The sequence below is a fragment of the Dromaius novaehollandiae genome, chromosome W (genome assembly GCF_036370855.1).
Source record: "Dromaius novaehollandiae isolate bDroNov1 chromosome W, bDroNov1.hap1, whole genome shotgun sequence".
In the NCBI taxonomy this organism is placed as follows: domain Eukaryota; kingdom Metazoa; phylum Chordata; class Aves; order Casuariiformes; family Dromaiidae; genus Dromaius; species Dromaius novaehollandiae.
The window spans coordinates 43,865,755-43,884,574 of record NC_088130.1 but is presented as its reverse complement, the minus strand read 5'-3'; the positions used below and the strand labels follow the sequence as shown (position 1 = coordinate 43,884,574).

General features: G+C 37.6%; 1 protein-coding gene across 4 annotated transcripts in view; it reads left to right on the top strand.

Annotated features, from left to right (window-relative positions):
* CERT1 (ceramide transporter 1) overlaps positions 1-18,820 on the top strand; it is a 75,255-nt gene that overhangs the window by 30,154 nt on the left and 26,281 nt on the right. For 2 of the 4 annotated variants that reach the window (XM_026106766.2, XM_026106765.2), the window contains exons 4-6: positions 11,174-11,281; positions 12,100-12,238; positions 13,235-13,318. In XM_026106766.2, the coding sequence (XP_025962551.1) occupies positions 11,174-11,281; positions 12,100-12,238; positions 13,235-13,318 (331 nt within the window). Of the gene's footprint in view, positions 1-7,153; positions 7,449-7,492; positions 7,728-11,173; positions 11,282-12,099; positions 12,239-13,234; positions 13,319-18,820 lie in introns of those variants that run through there. The other 2 variants (XM_026106769.2, XM_026106767.2) reach the window with 2 other exon arrangements.

Sequence of the window (18,820 nt, the reverse complement as noted above, 5' to 3'; positions counted from 1 at the left end):
AGTAGGTTTGATGAGAAATCTAACAATGTTAGGTAAGCCTACCATTTGGAAATTTCAAAAAAGACAGTGCGAAGATAAACAATAACAGCTAATTAAATTACACTTCCCATAATCTAATCAAACAACAGATAAGACTTGGGAAAGTATTTGAGTGCATCTAATTGATCTTCAGAGACTTACTTTAATTGTTCAAAAGAAACCATGATGGTTCCTAGACTAATTTCTTTAGCAACATAAATGAAGGTTGCTCCACCAGCAATACCAGAGTCGTCCATAGCCACCTAGGCAAGTTGTTTAGCTCTTGTCTGCCTCTATTTTTTTGGGGGGAGCAACATAAATGAAGGTTGCTCCACCAGCAATACCAGAGTCGTCCATAGCCACCTAGGCAAGTTGTTTAGCTCTTGTCTGCCTCTATTTTTTTGGGGGGGAGGATTCTTGTGAGTGGACAGGTATTTCCCTATGCACTTAGAGTAAAACCCATGCTCCATTATGTATTTAAGCTTGGTCACATGAAGATGAAGTTTGCAATATGTGGCCTAAGGCTGCAATTAAAAGCAAAGCTTGTGCGCCTCTCTGGCTGGAAAGGCAGTTTATTACCAGCCTTGTTATCTGTAGTGCGTCACTGTACAAAGTGCTTGGAGAGGCCTTATCTTCATAGATCCCCATGGTACATGGACAATCTGCAAAATTTTATATTACTATCCTAGCTTTGAGCCTGGGGTACTTTTGCATGAAAAAGCCATAGGTTCAGTTTTCTGTTTCTGACACTTTATCATGTGTGAACTAGGCTGTATGCAGACCTATCTGAATGTAAAGATTTGACACCAGAGCCTGAATTATGTCCCTGATGTTCAGAACGGGCAGGGAATGCCTTGCTTGCTTACCAGCAGGCTGCATTCTCCTCCTCACTTAGCAATGGAGAGAAGCCAGCTTCTAATGTATTGTAGTGCAAAGCAGGTAGCAGCTGGACTGTAGCCCTTCACCTGGAGAGTTACCCCCTGGGTCCGGTGTCTGCAGACAATGGCATCAGTGCTTGGAGCAGTTACCCAAATCTTAACCCCTGGGTGGCTTTTTCATGATGAATTCTGCAGGGATGTACTGCTTTATGGGAACTAGCAATGGGATTGGATTTTATCACTGTGTAGAGAGTATGTGAACCTATGAAGTACTTCATTCTGAAGACATATGTGCAGTATGTCTCTGGTAGTCTAGCCTTCTAATAGTACAGTGTGCAGCTAAGGCACAAATGTTCTTGCCAGAAGTGCTCGTATGGTGTATACTGAACACAGTGCTGCTGCAATTAAGTAAGACAGCTTGGCTGTTGGGGGAAGACTGAATTGCAGAAGGCTACTAAACTACTTGTTTTATTGGTAGCACTCCACGTAGCTTATTGTGGGGAGCATTTTGTGTTGGTACCCAGCACTGTGCTGGCTTCATTTCTTGTGTGGTTGAAAGCATTTTACCCCTCTGGAAAGCAGTAATAACAACAACAACAAAAAGTGACACGTAGCTTAATGCATAACTGAAAGATGCTACGGCCACCAGTATTACAATCTGGTACGGGAGGTAGTTTATCTTGGAAGCCCCCAGTGTGTTAGAACCCAGATGCCTTGGTTTGCTTTACGCCAGTGAACTGGAAGCAGTCCTTTGTGGGCTGTTGCACTGGTTCCCAGGTTTGGAGCTTCAGGGGCAGGGTAGGTCAGCTCCTTGTAGAGACCTGTGCTGTGCGTGAAGTCGTTTTTCCTTTTGTCTCACACAGAGGGTGTTGCCTTTCAGCAAATAAAAGCAGCCTGTTTCTTTTTGCATGAATGAGTAATGGCAGGGTATGTTTTTTGTATTGGTAGATGAAGCTGAACTTCATATTGTTACGGGTGTATTTGCTGACATTATGTAAGATAACATTTTTAATTATCAAAGACTAAATTTCTGAGAGTTGCATTGCATAAAACAGCTGCATAAAAAACTGTGTAAATAAGCTTGCTTAAAATTACTACAATGGGGGAAATGATATTTCAATGAAATATTTCAAATGAAACAATTCTGTATCACTTCTGCATGACTTTTTATGGTTTTGAAAGGATTTAGCCAGAACTTTATTTTTCTGATTCTTCTCAATGTGTATATGCATACAAGGAAAACGAGTTTAGTGGAAACCTGCTTAATGCATACTCTGTACATAAATCTATGCCTGCTAATCTGGCTAGTATATAAAACTTATTTTCACAATGAGCTCTGTTTGACAGCTGCAGGCTAATGGCCGAGCAGTTGTATTTGAGGAAAAGACTTTTACTTGGACGTGGGTACTTGAGATGGAAATATTTAGTTTTCTTTAGGTCATAAATAAATAACTTTTTCTTTTTTCAAGAAGGTTAAACTACACTAGCCTAATAAAAAATGTTAAAGTTTTAAGAAAGCTGTGCCTAAACACTTGTCTGTTTAATTTGGTACTAATGACTTTGGACAATCTTAACTGGGAATTTAACATGCTATTAGTTCACTGTTTTGACCTGCCTAATTCAGAGGCATAACTTCAGAATAATTTCATTAGTTGCTGTTAAAATGTTGTGTGCAACTTCTAATTCACTGTCATTCAGCAATAGATGTTATTGTTACTTCTTGCATACAGCACAGAAAACTTCATACTCATTTAGCAATGTGTTTTAAATGTAATTATAAGGGCTAAAGGTAAAACTGCTCTGTTTTTAATTGTCTGCCAAGAAAAGGTTTATGTGCAGAGAGACTGAAGTAGAAACAGGATAAGGGTTACTTTTGGGCTTTGACCAATAGTAACCTTTGGACGTGCCTGTTTTCCTTTTTGCTATTTCCCCCTAGTGGTCACAAAGTATATTGACTTGGGGGAGTTAATTACATTGCATCTTTTAAAATACTTACACATATTGATAAATAACCCAGCAGGAATAGAGGATCTGTGAAAACTTAATTTGTTCAGTTGGGACCTGTTAAAAATGCAATGTATTATGTGATATTTCATAATGGGAAAACATTCTGCTTCAGATGGGCAATTCAACTACCTTTTGGAGATGATCTGAATTTTCTTTTTTTTTGGATACGCAGGTGTGCCCTTTCTTTGAAACTCAGCCATACAGAGATCTTAGCATAATCTAAACTTGTCTGTCAAGTTCTTTGAGCTTTATGAGGTGAGAGCTGTACTACAGGCAAATTTTTGCCTTTCTATTTCTGGAACTAGGTGTTATGTCTAAACACTTGATGTTAATATATCATTTGAACATGATAAAAACAGAATGCTAGACTTGTTCTTGGCCCACAAACTAACCTGAGGATTATAGAATTGGGTCGGTGTTAGTCTTTGTAAACCAATTTATGTTTTCATTTCACTTTTTGAAAATTCTGTCTTAATGTAGATACCTCTATTGTATATCAGGTGTTTGACTTAAGATCTTACAAATGCTTCTGACAGTTCAAACGCTTTTTGCTCATCATGCTGAACTGCTTTTTTCTTTTCTTTTTTCTTTTAATATACAGCTGTTCTTTTAGAGCTTCATCATTATCACTTTCTATCTAGTATGTTAATCTTCTTGGGAGGTGGGGGACCCAAATTACTACTGGACAGGATTATTGCCTAGTTAGCTTGTGCTTAAGACATGGAGTCTTTATTTTGCAATATTGATGTATTGTTGGAAACAGGTTTAAAGCTTCTGCTGATGGCAGGATTCTGTGTACAGAAAGAATTTTTAAACCAGACTGGGCTTTTTCTAGACAAACATAGTTAATTTTGAGACAAGTAGAAGGACTGGAACCCTAGAAAACTTCGGATATGGATGTTTATGTTTTGGAAAAGTGTGGATAATGTGATATAATGTATAATATTATACATAATTATATGTTACTGGCGAGTACCTTATTTCATACAACCCTTTTGTTACTGTTGTTTAACAGGTAATGGGTATTAATAATGGTATTAATTAACGGCATTAATGGCTATTAGTATCTAACGGGTGCAGTGAGCCTTCCTTGGTATTTGGGGAGAGTTTTGAGTGAAGTAGATCTTGAGAGCTGCTTAAACGACAGCTATAACAAGAAGAAAATGGGAAGAGTAGGGAATAAGTCTTGAAAGCGAAGAAAGGTGTGTTAAATATGATGGGATGTGAGATGCAAAACAGGCACTGCATTTAATGTAAAACCCCTTTTTCCCTTTCCCATTTACTCTTGTAAAATTGTAATCTAAAATGAACAATTTGTTCTCATAATTGTTCTTGAGGTGTAGAATCCTTTTTTTCTTACATCCTCCATCGAACATTTTACGGACTCTTCCATCCTTGACAGCTCCAACTTTCTTCAGCCTCCAGTGCTTGCTGCCAATTGCATACACTGGAGTACACGAAGTGTTTAATAGAGATTTCTACTCTGCTGGCTGGGTGAATGTCTAAGGGCTGAATGGAGGGGGAAAACAATCTGTTCCTGTCTGGCAGCAACAAGATAACTATTAATTGAAGTAGATGAATAGGGGACAATGATACTTGTTTTTTCGTCTAGAAGCATTTGTTTTGTTGGTAGTTTATCTGCCTATTGATGAGCCTTCTGAGACACGTGCATATCGCTGGATTAGTTCTGCATTGCTCTAAAGCTGCCTGTTGGGTAATAGCGGTACTATGCAGGTGAGCACGTCACCTTCACTTGAACGAGGGTGCTGCACTTTATGTTCTAGGGTTTCCTGATGTAAGAACGTTTCTTCTGAATGACCAAAATTTAGACTTCTTAGCTCAAAGGTTGAAGCTGACTGAGATTTGCAACAAGTAACCCTTTGAGCGAAGGAGGAAAAGCTTTGCTGTTTAACCATGACCTCTCTTTTGAAATCTCATCGTAATCTCCAGGATGCTTCAGCATAATATTGATTATAGATTTGGGTTTCCATTTCTACAGAGACATGATATTGAATTGAATTATTTATTTTAAATAGATGGAGAGGAAAAAAAAAAGAGTATGAGGTTATCACTCCTTCTCTGTTACTTTGAAGGAGAAACAAGACGTTACCTGAATACCTATGTTGACTGTAAATGTAATTTAGTTGAACATGCTTGTTAAGCAATATTAACTGTTGCATTCACGTGGATGCCCTGTGGTGTCGGAGCGTCGTGCAGGCTTCGGCGCCCCAGCGGGTGCCCTGTACCAAGCGCAACGGAGCAGCGGCTCGCGCTCAGCCCGGTGTTGCCACTGGCTTTCCCTGCCTGCTCAGGCTCACCTGCCTGTTAGTACTTGTGCATCATCTGACATCGCTCCCTTTTTAAAATTTTATACCTAACTGATGTAATAATATAACCATTAAATATAATTTAATATGCCTATTAAAAAGGAGCACTACTTGGCAAATGCCTCCAACTATGGTCAGAACTGTTCTCTCTTTTAAAGGTGTGCATATGGATTACCCTTAAACCAAGATTAAGCTGTGTGTATTTGAAAAAACTTGTTCTTTAAAATCTATGGTAACTTCTTCTGGTTTTTCAAAGCCTTGAGGCAAATTGAAAATTCCCTGTTCAGCTGGTATAGAAGGCTGGCAGTTAATGTTGAATGAAGAGGTTTAAAGCTGCTGAGTCACATTTGGTGAATACAGTCTTCCTGTATGTTAATCGCTGGGAGGGCTCAGAAAAATGGTGCACATCCATGTAGTGAAACGTGGCTGTGAACTACATGGGTAAGGAACACTGGAGGCCAGTCATTTTTTAGGTAGACCCTGCTGTTCTCCCTGTCCTCCTGCCTCTTTGCCAACCTCTGTTCTCCTCGCTGTGATAGTTTGTGTATTGGTACTGCTTCTTGCCCCTCTTCCTTTCTTTAGAAAGTAGTTTGTGTTTCCACAGCTTATTAAGCAGTGCACCGCTCTGGCTCATGCAACCATTAAAGAGACCTATTGTCTGGAGGCAACACATGGTGACTTACCAAAAGTATATGAAGCATAAGGTTTCTGAACTCTTTACTTGTTGTATGGCTGTGACAAACGAGAGTAACAGTTAACAACCTCTGTGCTAAATTGCTGTAGTTGCCATTGTTTATCTATTGTCTTATTACATATACTTTTTGACTCAGTGCCTTTTTTTCTTCTATGTATATACCCTTATTTCCTGTGGAAATGCAACACTTATCACTGTAGGAGGAAAAATATATGTCTACATTTCTCTACCTGTTTTTGCAATTGTGAAGAAAGGGTATATTAGAACCTCTTTAGCTTGTTTGGTTTCTGAGAGCCTCCTGCACCACGCTCAGCAGGGCCGCATGCAGCGGGGAGCATCCTCCAGCTGCTGGGATCTGGATTGTGAAACTCTTATCTCTGCCTTCCTGCTGATTAATGACCTCCGCTGTTTGGAAACATAAAACTTCCATTTGCAAAGCCTGTAGAGCAGTTGATAAAAGCAGACCTACAGACCCATGTTAATTGTCCTTTTTTAAACCTCAGTCCAGATAAATACATTCCTGGACTGCCCCACTTGCATGTGTGATGCTCTGCTTACTATCTGCAGACATCCCTAGACAGCCTTCACTAGCTCCGCTAGCATTACCCACTCTTTCTTCAAGTATGTAGTTCTTTGCTGTGTGTCCGAAAATGTCTTTGGAGCATGAGTGTTTGACAGACCTCTCCTGCTTAGTTCCCACCAAGTCTTTTATAGTCCCTTCTAGCTCTTTTCACTTTATTTTTACTTGTTTTGTTCTACTACAGTCATGCTTTTGGTAAGGTTTGATCTCAAATTTTTTTAGCCTGGGGAGTGATAGCAGTGGGATTTTACCCAGCTACTGCAGGGAACGTGGTTAGAATCACTGCATCCTGACATCTGTTGTGGCACCTCCTAGGGTGAACCGTATGTCTTGGAGGGAGGAGCTGCCTGCTGCTTGTGTTATGTAAAATAATAAATAATTTATAACGCAAACGGAAAATATGTCTTGATGGACAAACACGTACACTGAAGCACTTAACAGGCATTAAATTGAGACATAATCAAAAAAAATTCTTGGAGACAAGAGGATGTGTGCGGTTGTTTGTGGTGTGTGGGGGTTTTTTTGTTTTGTTTTGTTTTTTTGTAGGAGAGCTTTCCCATGAGTCTGTGCTTTACTCCAGAGTATTATTGACCCACTTTAGGAAATCCTTAACTGGCAGATCAGTGTGAGCTGTAATGGAGATCTGCAATATGATTCTGCAAATACTCTAGCTATTTTACTGAAAGCAGCTTTTCTGATGTCCTGCCTTGTTGCTGACACCAGCACCTGCTCCAGTAAAGAATCACATGAAGTGTTGGATCATGTGGCTCTTTCCTCTCATCCATCATAATGAAAAAGCATTTTGAAAGGATTAATGGATTTCATGCAGCAGTATAGAAGCTGAAGGTGTTGCAGTGTACTAACAAGTACCGGCTCTGAGTGTAGCTTTGAGGCTACTGCATATGCATGGAATCCCAAAGAACTGCATCTAGATAATGAGCATGGTAATTCAGCATTAGTGCTTAATGCTATAGGCTGATACAGCTGCTGAGTTATTTTGTTTTCAAGCAGTGACTAATAGCTTCTATCATATGGACCCTACTTGCTTTTTCAATTTTTATCCTGGGAAACTAAAAATTCTGTAAACAGAAGAAGCTTATGTCAACATTCCTCGTCTCATTGTAACCGAGTATTTCTGCAGTGAATAGTTAACGATGATCCGCTTTGCAAGACATAAGCGCGGCAGTGACCTGCTCTGGTTTAGATGTTGCGGTAGTAGAATGGTGGGGCTTTGCATGATGCATGCTTTTATTGTCTGTGTTAAGCTGCTCGTATGTGCCTGCAGTGAGCTGGGTGACTTGTCTGTGCATCTGTTCTAAAGAAATACTTTCTGTATCCCCCATTCCCCCCACCTCCGATAAATAAGGGTTCTTGATCTAACTTTTTTTATCCTCCCTTTGGTTATTAAAACACAGTTCTATGTGAGGCAGTTTCATCAACATGATCTGTGAATGTGCATGCTTTAGATTCATAGTGTGCTGTTCTATCTGCTGAGCTTGCCTGCTTGGTTACAAATAGTTAAAATTGCTTAAGTGCTTCTTATATAGCAGCTTTTTATTGGTTTTGCAAGCTGATAGGTCACTGTCTTGAACAATTTTGAATCATGGAAAAACGGTTTAATGGAACTATTAATCACAAGCACAAATGACTATTAAATACACGTACTGCTGAAAAGGTATCTCTTAAAAATAAATCAAAATTAAATATAGGTAGAAGGCTTTTGCTTTTATTTTCTGAATTAAATAATCATTGAGTGTAAGGGTAATATGGGAAGGAAAGGACGAAATGCAGAATGTAAGTCATAAGGCTTTCTATTTCTAATTAAGGTTGTGTCTATTTCTCAGATACGACTTTGAATATTCAAAAATACAGTCATTCAAAAGCTTTATCATTAAACTTAGATCTAGTTTTTGCATAGTTGGATCTTGCTCATGTATTCTTGTAGGAGAAAATCAGGAGACATTTGCTGTTCTCTCAGTTATAGAGTCATATAAAGAGAAAATGCTCAGACCTCAATGTCATGGATATTTTGGATACATTTTAAAATTGGTCTGCTCATGAAGTCATTGAAATGAAAAATTTGCCCTCTTTCTATCTTACACAACTCGAGCAGAAAACAGAATGAGTTCCCCTCTTTCAAAGTGACTATAGTAAAACCACATTCAGTGACATCTGAATACTTATAGCATATGATTAAGTAAACAGTGACAGTACTGGTAAAACAGTGCATTTTTGTTTAGATTTCCATTTAGAGGAAGGAGGCTTTAAAACTGTTATAAATGTTCTCTTGATGTTCATGCTCAACAAACACTTTTTTGAAATGCAGTAACAGTATCATGTGCCTAAAGTTCTTGATTGTCCTTTTCTAATCCTTTTATCCCCATACGTGCTTTGCTTTTATTTTTCAGGACTTTGGAGTAATAAGGTCCATAAAAAGATCTGAAAGCCATTACTTGAGTATTTGCAGAAAAGGGTATTTTCAGATGTAACTAAACCTTTTAATTATTTAACTTCTACATACTTAAGGTCCTAAAACAGTAAATTAAAGTACAATCTTTGCACTTTAATGCAAATGAATTGTAATTCAAAACGTGGTCTAGTATCCCAAATACATTACTAAGGTGTGCTGTTTAATACTTGAACTGACATTCCAAGACATCTGTATATTCATTGTGAATATTTTTACCAAAGCATCTCTCCAATATGTATCAGCCATGCTCTGAAATGAAAAGTAATGTAGATTCTAAAAAATGGAGTGTTTAGAGCCTCTGTTGCTGCACTTCTGTAGTTTCTAGAGCTCTTCCTCTTTATAAAATAGCTTTAATACATGATTTTTAGCAGAAAACACTAAGTGGTATATACCTCCAAGAACATGGCTTAATAAGGGAACTGCCTCTTGTATTCATTCATTTGAGTCTAAGCTGTTAATGAACTTAAGTTTCAGTTTCTGCTGTTTCAAATAAGTTATGTTTCTCTAAATTTTTGCTGAAATAAGCAATGAAACTAAGGCATGTTCCATTTTCTTAAATTTAGAGGTTTTTTTGTCCTAAATATTTTGTATATTAATCACTTTGCCTTCTTCCTCCGAGACTTGAGGTACCTTTATCTAACCACATCTCTTATCATGTTCATTTTTGAACTTCTCTTCCACTTTTAATACTTACCCTGTTTGCCTCTAAAGCACTATTGTTTGCGCAGCACTTTCTTGTCTTCTGCCTCATTCTTCAAAAGGGCCAGGCAGAAACTGACTCTTTGCTCCTTCTTGCTTGTTTCTGCTGCATAATCTCATTTATTCCTGTTCATTCAGGTATTATGTGGACAACTCTGGGACTCGTGCTTTCTTTTGTCCTATCTTTGTTCCTCTGAAACTGTTTCTGTACTGCTACTCCTTTGTCGCCAAACATATGTGTTGTCCCACATGTCCCAGTATTGTCCAAATAGTCCTGTTTCAGTCAGCACTTGAAACAACTTTTTTTCTCCCTTCTCCGTGTTTTTTAATACTCTTCAAGTTCATTTACATCTTAATTTGTTAGCACTTTTCTGCCTCCTGAAACCTATGCTTCTTCCAGTTTTTCCATAAGAAGTTGTACAGCTGGAATTGCATTGCTGCTGCTTGCTTGTTCTGTATCATTCAATCTTCCCTTCCTCCTGCTCCTTTGGAATTTCTCTGCTGCTACAGAATTTCTCATTCCTGTTAAGGGTCCTTCACAATGCTGTTCCTGTCTACCTGAGTAAACTCATATGTTAACAGAATTTCAGGTATTACTCTCGACCATCTGTTTCTTGCATTCTGTTTCAGAGTTTTCCTTCTTGGCTATGCATGAACCACTCATTAACCTGTAGGGAAATATTTTTCTTCCAGTTTCTCAATATCTGCTTCTGCAGTTTCATTTGTGAGAAATTTGTCAAACATAATAGTTTTAGAATTTTTTTCTTAATATTTTAATCATGAAATGTGTTTTTCATGAATGTATAATTTAATTAGTTACCACTATTATATTCTCCATCTTGCTTTCAGTATCACACTTTGCTTTATGTGGGTTTATATGTTCTTTGTTATCAAAGCAATTCAAGTCTAGTACAAAGAATATTACTGAAGTCTGGAAAAAGCAAAATGTTTAAGATATCAGTAATACCTCCTTTTCTATGATCTTTACTTATTTCGCTGCTTTTAAAATAAAATGCCTCAATGATGTGACAGCATTTGAATGACTGAAGGATTGACTCTGGCTGTTTGTCTTCAAACTGAAGCAATGTTAATCCTTTGATTTAGTTGTAGAGTGCTGTAGTTCCTTTGAATGCTATGTGAAATTGCTTCCTCGGGATTATAGATAGCTAAAGGACAAACTTTATCCCCTTTTTTGAGTCCTTAAATATTTGCCTCTTTTGGGAAGACATAGTAGTCTGTGGTAAGTATTTTTTCCACTTCATTATGATATCAAAAAATACAGGTTCATGGTAACTTTACAGACACTGCATAAACTATACTCCTAAATTTGCAGGCAAAATTTGGGTTACTAAGCCCCTGCCATTTCCTGGCAAGAAACAAACAGGCTCGTTTTAGGGGAAATGTCATTAATCTTGCTTTCACGATTTCTTCTTTTATTAAAAGCCTTAGCACTCTAGTTCTGTATGTATGGTGGTTTTTTCTTTTTTTCCCCCCCCCCAGACTGAATCTGGCTATGGATCAGAGTCAAGTTTACGACGCCATGGATCCATGGTGTCTCTTGTTTCTGGAGCAAGTGGGTACTCTGCAACATCCACCTCTTCGTTCAAGGTTAGTGATTAATATTTTCTTAGTATTGGTGTGAGAATAAGATACTTCTGTAGCTGGAAAAGAAATAATTTCAGATATGTGAAGACTTGCTCACAATTATACAAATATAAAATACCACATCTTTGGTTTACTATAAGTATTAGTAATTCAGCATGTGATGATGGACAGATGATACAAGAAGCTTTCACGTGCCTCTGTGCAGTTGTCCCTTTTTAACTGTGGTGTCATCTTCCAATGGTAAGAAAATCAAACCTGTAGGAGGAATTAACCTTTCCTAACATGCTCCTGCTTATGACTGAAGGAGAATGCTGATTCCTTGACTTAACAAATGTGATTAATAATAGCGGACAAACGATGGCTTTCCTTTGTTTTGATGCATATAAAATATTTAACACTTGAGCTTGGGCGGGCTGCACTTCCGATGAGTGAGCAACAGAGAAGCAACACAAGGGGAGGAAAAGATTAGTCTGCGTAACAAAGATCTTACACTAGAGCTGACTGTTTTCAGGCAAATTGGCATAAACATGGTAGTATGCAAGATCTCTGACTGCTTTTGTAGAATGCTCTGAAGTAGCAGATGCAGTCAGGAGAAAAATTAAGACCAGTGGGCAAAATAAATACACTTGTATTTGCTTGTATACAGTTTCTTCTGCTAATTTTTTTAAATGCTAGCAGTCTTTCATAGCTTCAGTGTATCTGAAGAATTTGCTCCTCATGGTTGGGGAAAAGTTTGTTGGAGTTTTTTTATTAATTTTTTTAGGCATTGAACTACTGCTAATTATATAGAAGCATTTAAGGCTCTTCTCTTGTATTTTCAGAAGGGCCATAGCTTACGTGAGAAGCTTGCAGAAATGGAGACCTTTAGAGACATCTTGTGTAGACAAGTTGATACTTTACAGAAATATTTTGATGCTTGTGCAGATGCAGTTTCCAAAGATGAACTCCAGAGGGATAAAGGTAAAACTGTAATTGAAAACTCTAACTCTGTAGAATCTAACTTTTTACACAGTAAGCAATAGCCCTTGAAAGTGTTTTATCTCATATACACTAGATAAGTATCTTAAACTTACTTCTTAGCATAATAAGCAATTGTAGATATTTCTGCATGAGCAGTGTTAACTGTTTTCATTTCTGGAGTTGGATTCCAATGAAAATCTACTTAACTTTGTTACTAAACTGTAGCTGTCAGCCTTGCTGAAATCATGTTCTTTTAAGCACTTGATTTTACTGAGTGGTAGTTGCTTAACCACATAAGATGAAGCCGAGTTAGTTTACTGCTACATTTCTTACTGTTATTGTGACAAACTGATAGGATATTTGTTTTAATTGTTAGGAACAATCCATTCTTTCAGAAGGCCAAACCTGCTACCGTATCAAAGGCTCCTGAGATGTATTGACTGGAGCTAGTGTACTGGACAACTGTGCCTATTTGAGATCCTAATAGGCTTAATAGAGGATGCCTACACTTCTCCGATTTTTTTTTTTCCTCAAAACATAGCTTGTTGTCATATTCATGTACTCTCCTGAGGCATTTCTATTCATCCTGGACTTTGCTCTGGCAGTCTGAAACTTTTCCTAGTAAGAACACAGTAGATAATAAGTACAATTCTACTTTTTTTGGCAAACTCTGCTGTAGAAGAACAGATAGCTGATGAATCATGGCTCCTTGCTTATCCAGTTATAACTCTGAGCTGCCTTTCTTCTTACCCTAGAACTGAGGGCTAAATTTGGACACAGAGCAAATACTATTTCCTAATGGCTTCTGACCATAATATTGTTAATGGCCTCAGAAATAAATATGGAGGGTTGGTAACTGTTTTTATTTGTTATAGAAAAAAGTTACCTTAAATGCTGCTTAGCTGTGAAGGTGCTTTTAATTTTTTCTTGCTCATGAAAGAACTTGGGAAAAGGTTTTCTCTCTTTCATGACATACAAATTGTCTTTCAAATTTAGTGGTAGAAGATGATGAAGATGATTTCCCAACAATGCGTTCTGATGGAGATTTTTTACATAACAGTAACAGCAATAAGGAAAAATGTAAGTATGTCTAAACTCTATTCCCACTAAAACTCCTAAATAGTATGATTAGCCTGGTATAGCTGGCTGGTGATTATGCTCTTTCCTAAGGAGAAAACTACAAGGGTAGTTATATCTGAACTCGTGTGACAAGAACTTCTTACCTGTGCTAAAGCCATCACTCATTAGTTGCTTTTCATGAATCTTTGAGCTATATTTAATTTAACGCACATCAATATTAATAGTGCAAGCTTGTCAGGCTTCTTACCCTCTGTCCAAAGCCATGTCCATATTACATACTTTGAAAAAGCAGTATCATTCAGATATTGGGAACTGAGGTTTGTAATAGGTAACTGCAGTTTTTCTTCCGAAAGTATCATCTTCCTTTGCTGAACTAGTGTGGCACACTTATATTGCCAAAGCATTTCTAGTTGGGTGTTCCCAAGTATTGATTTCTTCCCTCCACCCTGCGCCAAGGTTTTGTGGCTAAGTGATAGTTAAGTCAGCATTATGGTACTGACTCTCACTCATCATAATTTCAGTACTTTTTTCCTGTATTTCCCAATGTTGAACAGAATTTTCATTTTATTTTTGCATTAAATGATCTGATTATAGTCAGGGCACTTACTGCATCTGTGCAGTAAATATGAAGAACTCATGCAAGTTGTGCTTTTCTAAAAATCTTGATATTCCTGGCCTGCTAAGAGGTGTACATGCATTTAAAATATCTCTATAATTCTGAGACTTTCCCTTGTTTCCTGACTAAAGTGATTCCAGTGTTTACATTCTCTACCTATTGACAGCTCAGCTAAAGGTATTTGTTAGGCCTCAGTTCACAAAATAATGAGGTTGTACTAGCTCCAGTTTGGAATCTGATGGAGTCTCCAAAAGAAGTACTTACCAAAAGTGTTTTTATAATTGTAGCCCTTTCAGCAAGAAACTGGAAAATATATGGGCAAAACAAGCCTTTTTTGTGTCTTCTGTTATCTTTCTAACAACTTACAATAGTCCCTGTGTCCTGCATCTTTCATTACTGTAGTTAAGTGCTCTCTTTCTAGACTAGAGTACTGCTGAAACTGTTATGAGGAAGGAAGAGGAAGGGATATAGAAGGAGCTTTCTGCATACTCCCAGAATTATTCATATGAGTAGAATCTTCAATGATAGTGAATGCTTGCTCTGCAAAGGGTCAAGTGTAGTGCTACAACCGGAGGTTTAGTGTGCAACTCTAAAGTTTTGAATAAATCTCTCCTGCCTCTTACCAGCACAGATAAGCTTGCAAAACTCACCTGTAAACAAGCCACACACATCCATTGATTCTATTTTATATTAAAAAGTCTACATTTTTGAGGACTGCTAAGTCATCAGAACAAACTTCAGAAGATTGAAAAAGCTTTCTTCTAAAAATGTTAAGTGAGAATTTAATTTCACTGCATGATTCATTTTGAAAGAGATGTCTTTGTCAAAACTAATTTTTGTAGGATGATGTAGGAGTTTCAGCTTAATTTGCCATTAGAACTTTCCTTCATGTTTGCATTCTTCTGGTGTATCTGCTATATATAAATTTGATATGTGAAATGTCATTAGGAAAGTGTTTTTTGTACATCTGGTCATCTTACAACACTTAAATGCAAAGTGGGTGCCTTCTGCTTTCTTCAGGTTTTGTGTGTGTATTCAATAGGAATTTGAGGCGATATCAACATTTCGCATGTAAAAAGTTTGTATCAAGTTTCTGAGAACTTCTGTGCTAAGAAATTACAATATACTATGGAAACCTTTATATAAAATCATGCATGATAGCTCATTGCACAAAATAACCACTGCAGCCCTTTTTTTTTCCCTGAACTTACAAACCCAATTGTCATGATTCCTGATTTTATGAACTTTTATTAAATGATTGGCAAAAAGGAGGAGATTGATCTCCATTCTGATTTTTGTGCTGCAGTTTCTAATTTGTAAGTAAAGATTTAAAAGCTGAGTGCTGGAGCACCTGATTGGAAACAGGAAATTTGACTTCCTGGCCTGTAGTAGGATCCTCAATCTTAAGTCATGCAGTGGGAGAAACAGGTGTCTCAGGTTAAGAATGGTTATCCAAAAGACATGTGTATTTGGGCAAAAAAAAATTTCTGACTAACAGATAATGAAAGAATTATCTTTAACTTCACCCTTTCCTGAAGCTTAGCTTCAGAACAGCTGTTAAGATTCTTCGGTTTCTCAGGTTTTAGGTTCCCTTCTTGAATAGACCTCTCTATCCAGTCTTGGAAAGACTGGATAATCCTTTTAATTGTAGCTGAGAAGTGGTTGCCTGTCTAGTCTAAACATGGGACTTTTGTGCAGCCAGTGCTCCAGCAAGTGTAAAGTATGGATTCAGCCTCTTACCATAGTAGACTAAGGGGGAGTGTTTGAACCTACTGCTCAGAAGAGTGCTCTAACAGCTAGACTAAAGACATAAGTGAATATATTCACGTCTTTCAAAACTTGTTCTCTTCTGCACCTTCACTGGGTAGGAGGAAAAAGTTAGCTTGACACTATAGCTTTGTGCCCTGTTCTGAAGACATTTGGATAAGGAGTTTTCTTCTGTGCTCTCTGTGACCTTTGCGTGAAAGGTGAAAAAGAGAGGACTTTGAAGGTATTTAAATTTAATGCTCACTTTCCAATTGTAACTGAAACAATGATCACTTGTGTAAAGTACCAAGCAAAAGCCTGGTTGATGTATATTTACCCATCTGGATCATACATTCTAAGAATATAGAATATAAGAGTCTTGGTCAGGAAGTGTACCCATTTATCTGCTCAAGAAAATGAAGGGATTTGGGCTTAAATTATGCAGGAATAAGAAGAGCAGGTGAAACCTGTTTAAGCAACCTTTTTGAGGATAGATGTTTTTGTACTAGAATTACAAAGCTGAAGATCTTCCAGAGACTGAAGGAGGAGAATTTGATATAAAACACAATGGAATTTGTGGTGGATTTTTGTGATCTGAATGCGAAAGAATATTTACCAGAATATTGCTGAAGTAATGAGGTGGTTGTTAGAGGAAAATAAATCATATCAATTCTAGTGCTATCCACAGAAGATGGACAATGGCAGGTGGCAATTAAAAAATGGTTTATGTACCCAGCTATTCCTTTTCATTTAAAACTAGTTTAGTGATGTAAAATGTAAAGATAATGGATCTTTTTCTACTTACTGTCTTAAAAAAAAAAAATCTGTTTCAGTGGAAAAAAGATTTAAAGCCCATTGATCAAACAGATAATGTTTGGGACATCTGGGAAAGTGTTAGAAACATCTTAGGAACAGGAAGGAAAAATCAATTATTCAACGGATAGAGGTATAGAAGAGAAGGGCTAAAAGCTACTGAAGAAGGTGAAAACATAGTATGAAAAAATCTATTACTGTGAAAGAGAAGAGTGAAAACAATTCAGAAATAAAGCAAAATGCTTAAAAGGCAAGATAGGTAAGAAGGAACCACTTGACTTGAGATGTTGACATGAAATTAAAATAGGAGAAAAAAATCATATTCCTGCTTTTTTCACTTGGCTAAATGTAGATTGATCACCAAGCTAGATGAACAGTTGCAGTGTTGAGAACACTCTTCTATTAGCCTTTAACTTGAACCTGTGGAAGATCTTTCTGATACAAGATGCTGTTTTGAAATACCCAGTCTTGTAGTTAGTATGCAAAAGCCTCATCGAAAAAGAATAGGGAGGTTGTTGAGACTCTCCAAACAGAAAGATCATCTGACAAGTAGTTCTAATGCTCTGAAGTTCAAATCTTGTGGAAACCAAGGCATGAGGTCTCCTTCTGGTGTGTTCTGGGAAGATAAATGTTTCCTGTGATTAGGGCTAAATCAAAATACTACCATCCACGGTGAGGAGTCTCTTCAGTGATCACCAGTTCAAGGAAATAGCCTTTACTCCTTTCTGCAACTAATTCATTTTTTGTCCAGAATATTAAAATGGCTGAAAGGAACAAGGGACAGACTTGGAGTGGAACTGCAAGCTGTGTGCAAATCACTGCTACTTGGAGACTAATCATTGAAGAATGAATTATAGACTTAATGATAGCCAAAACTGTATGGAAGTATTAACGACAGCATGTTTTCAAATGATAGTCCTCTTAATGAAATTTTTATTGAGGGTGGGGAGGGTTTTATTACAAATAAGTGTTTCGGGTAATCTATTGCTTGGAGACACTGCTATGTGTCTGTGTAACCTAGAAGCATTGTGAACCAATTAGTAGTATAAAGGTGAAGCCATACTTAAATGAGGAAGACTAAAGCAGCTTTTGCATGTACCTTCTTGGACATCAAAAAGACTTCATAAAGATCTGAACTTAAGATCTTTTAGAAGAAAATTTTGGGGGGTAAGATGCAAAGATGGAGAATTAGTGGTGCACTTAGTGGTTTGAACAAGTAACAGAGGTATCTGAGGAGATGGAAAAGATAGCCAGAATAACCTGGAGATAAGGTAATGCCTATGCATTACACTCCAGAGTAAAGGCTCTGAAGAGGGAACGGTGTTTTACTATTTTGGTTTTGCAGAGCTCTCATACTCAGAGGACTAGAGATGCTTACCTGCTGCTTTGGCCCTGTAGTGCCACTTAAAAGAACCTGAGCGATATGTGTGGAGAAAAGATTAATTTTCCCTGCTTTAGAAGCACAGAAGGTGTGATGAGATAGCCATCATTTGTTTGTACAATCAAGAATGTGTAGTGCCTGACAGAGCAAGCAGGTGTTGGGGCAGCTGCCGGGTGTGAGCTGCAGTCCATGCTCTCAGCTGCAGTTTGCACCTGGAGATACTTCTGTATCTTAAAGCTGGCCACTGAGCAGATCCCCACATAGACCCCTACTCTTGGATAGGCAATGTTGTTTCTGCTGTTACTAAATTATTTCACAGGTGTCTTTTATAAGAGGTGTTGTCCTACTTCTTGCATGCAATAAAGTCTTGAACTCTGTAATTTCCACAAAGCACCACTAAGGCCAGTTGCTTATGGATCAGCCTTTATCTTTGCCTTTCAGGATTATCCCTGAATTCTCTATTATAGTTTCAGATAAGCTATATGTCATTGTGATCATTGATCTTACCCTGGGGGTGGCTAGGCTGCAGAACAGCATTGGTTGTTTGTAAGTTGTTCTACAGTGAGCTGTAGTCTTTACCACCTAGTCAGAAAAACCAGCTTGTTTTAAAAGCCTTGCTGAGTTCTGGGTAATGGTATGTGTATATAACAACAGCTTGAGTTACCTCTGTAAAAGACAAGTGCATAACACAATCTTAAGTTACTTTTCTTGGTAAAAATATTTGAGGAAAAGATGCATTGTGATCATTTTCACTTATTTTCCTCTTCAATGACTACATATGTAGCTGTAAATAAATATGTAAATTTGTTCAATGAATTTAGATTATGATGGAAGAAAGCAGAATAGTTAATGTTTTAAGAATGCAATTATCTGCTAGAAAGTAAGGGTCTTCAAATATGGTTTAAACTGTTCTATGTCTAACATGAAATAACCTGTGTCAGCATTC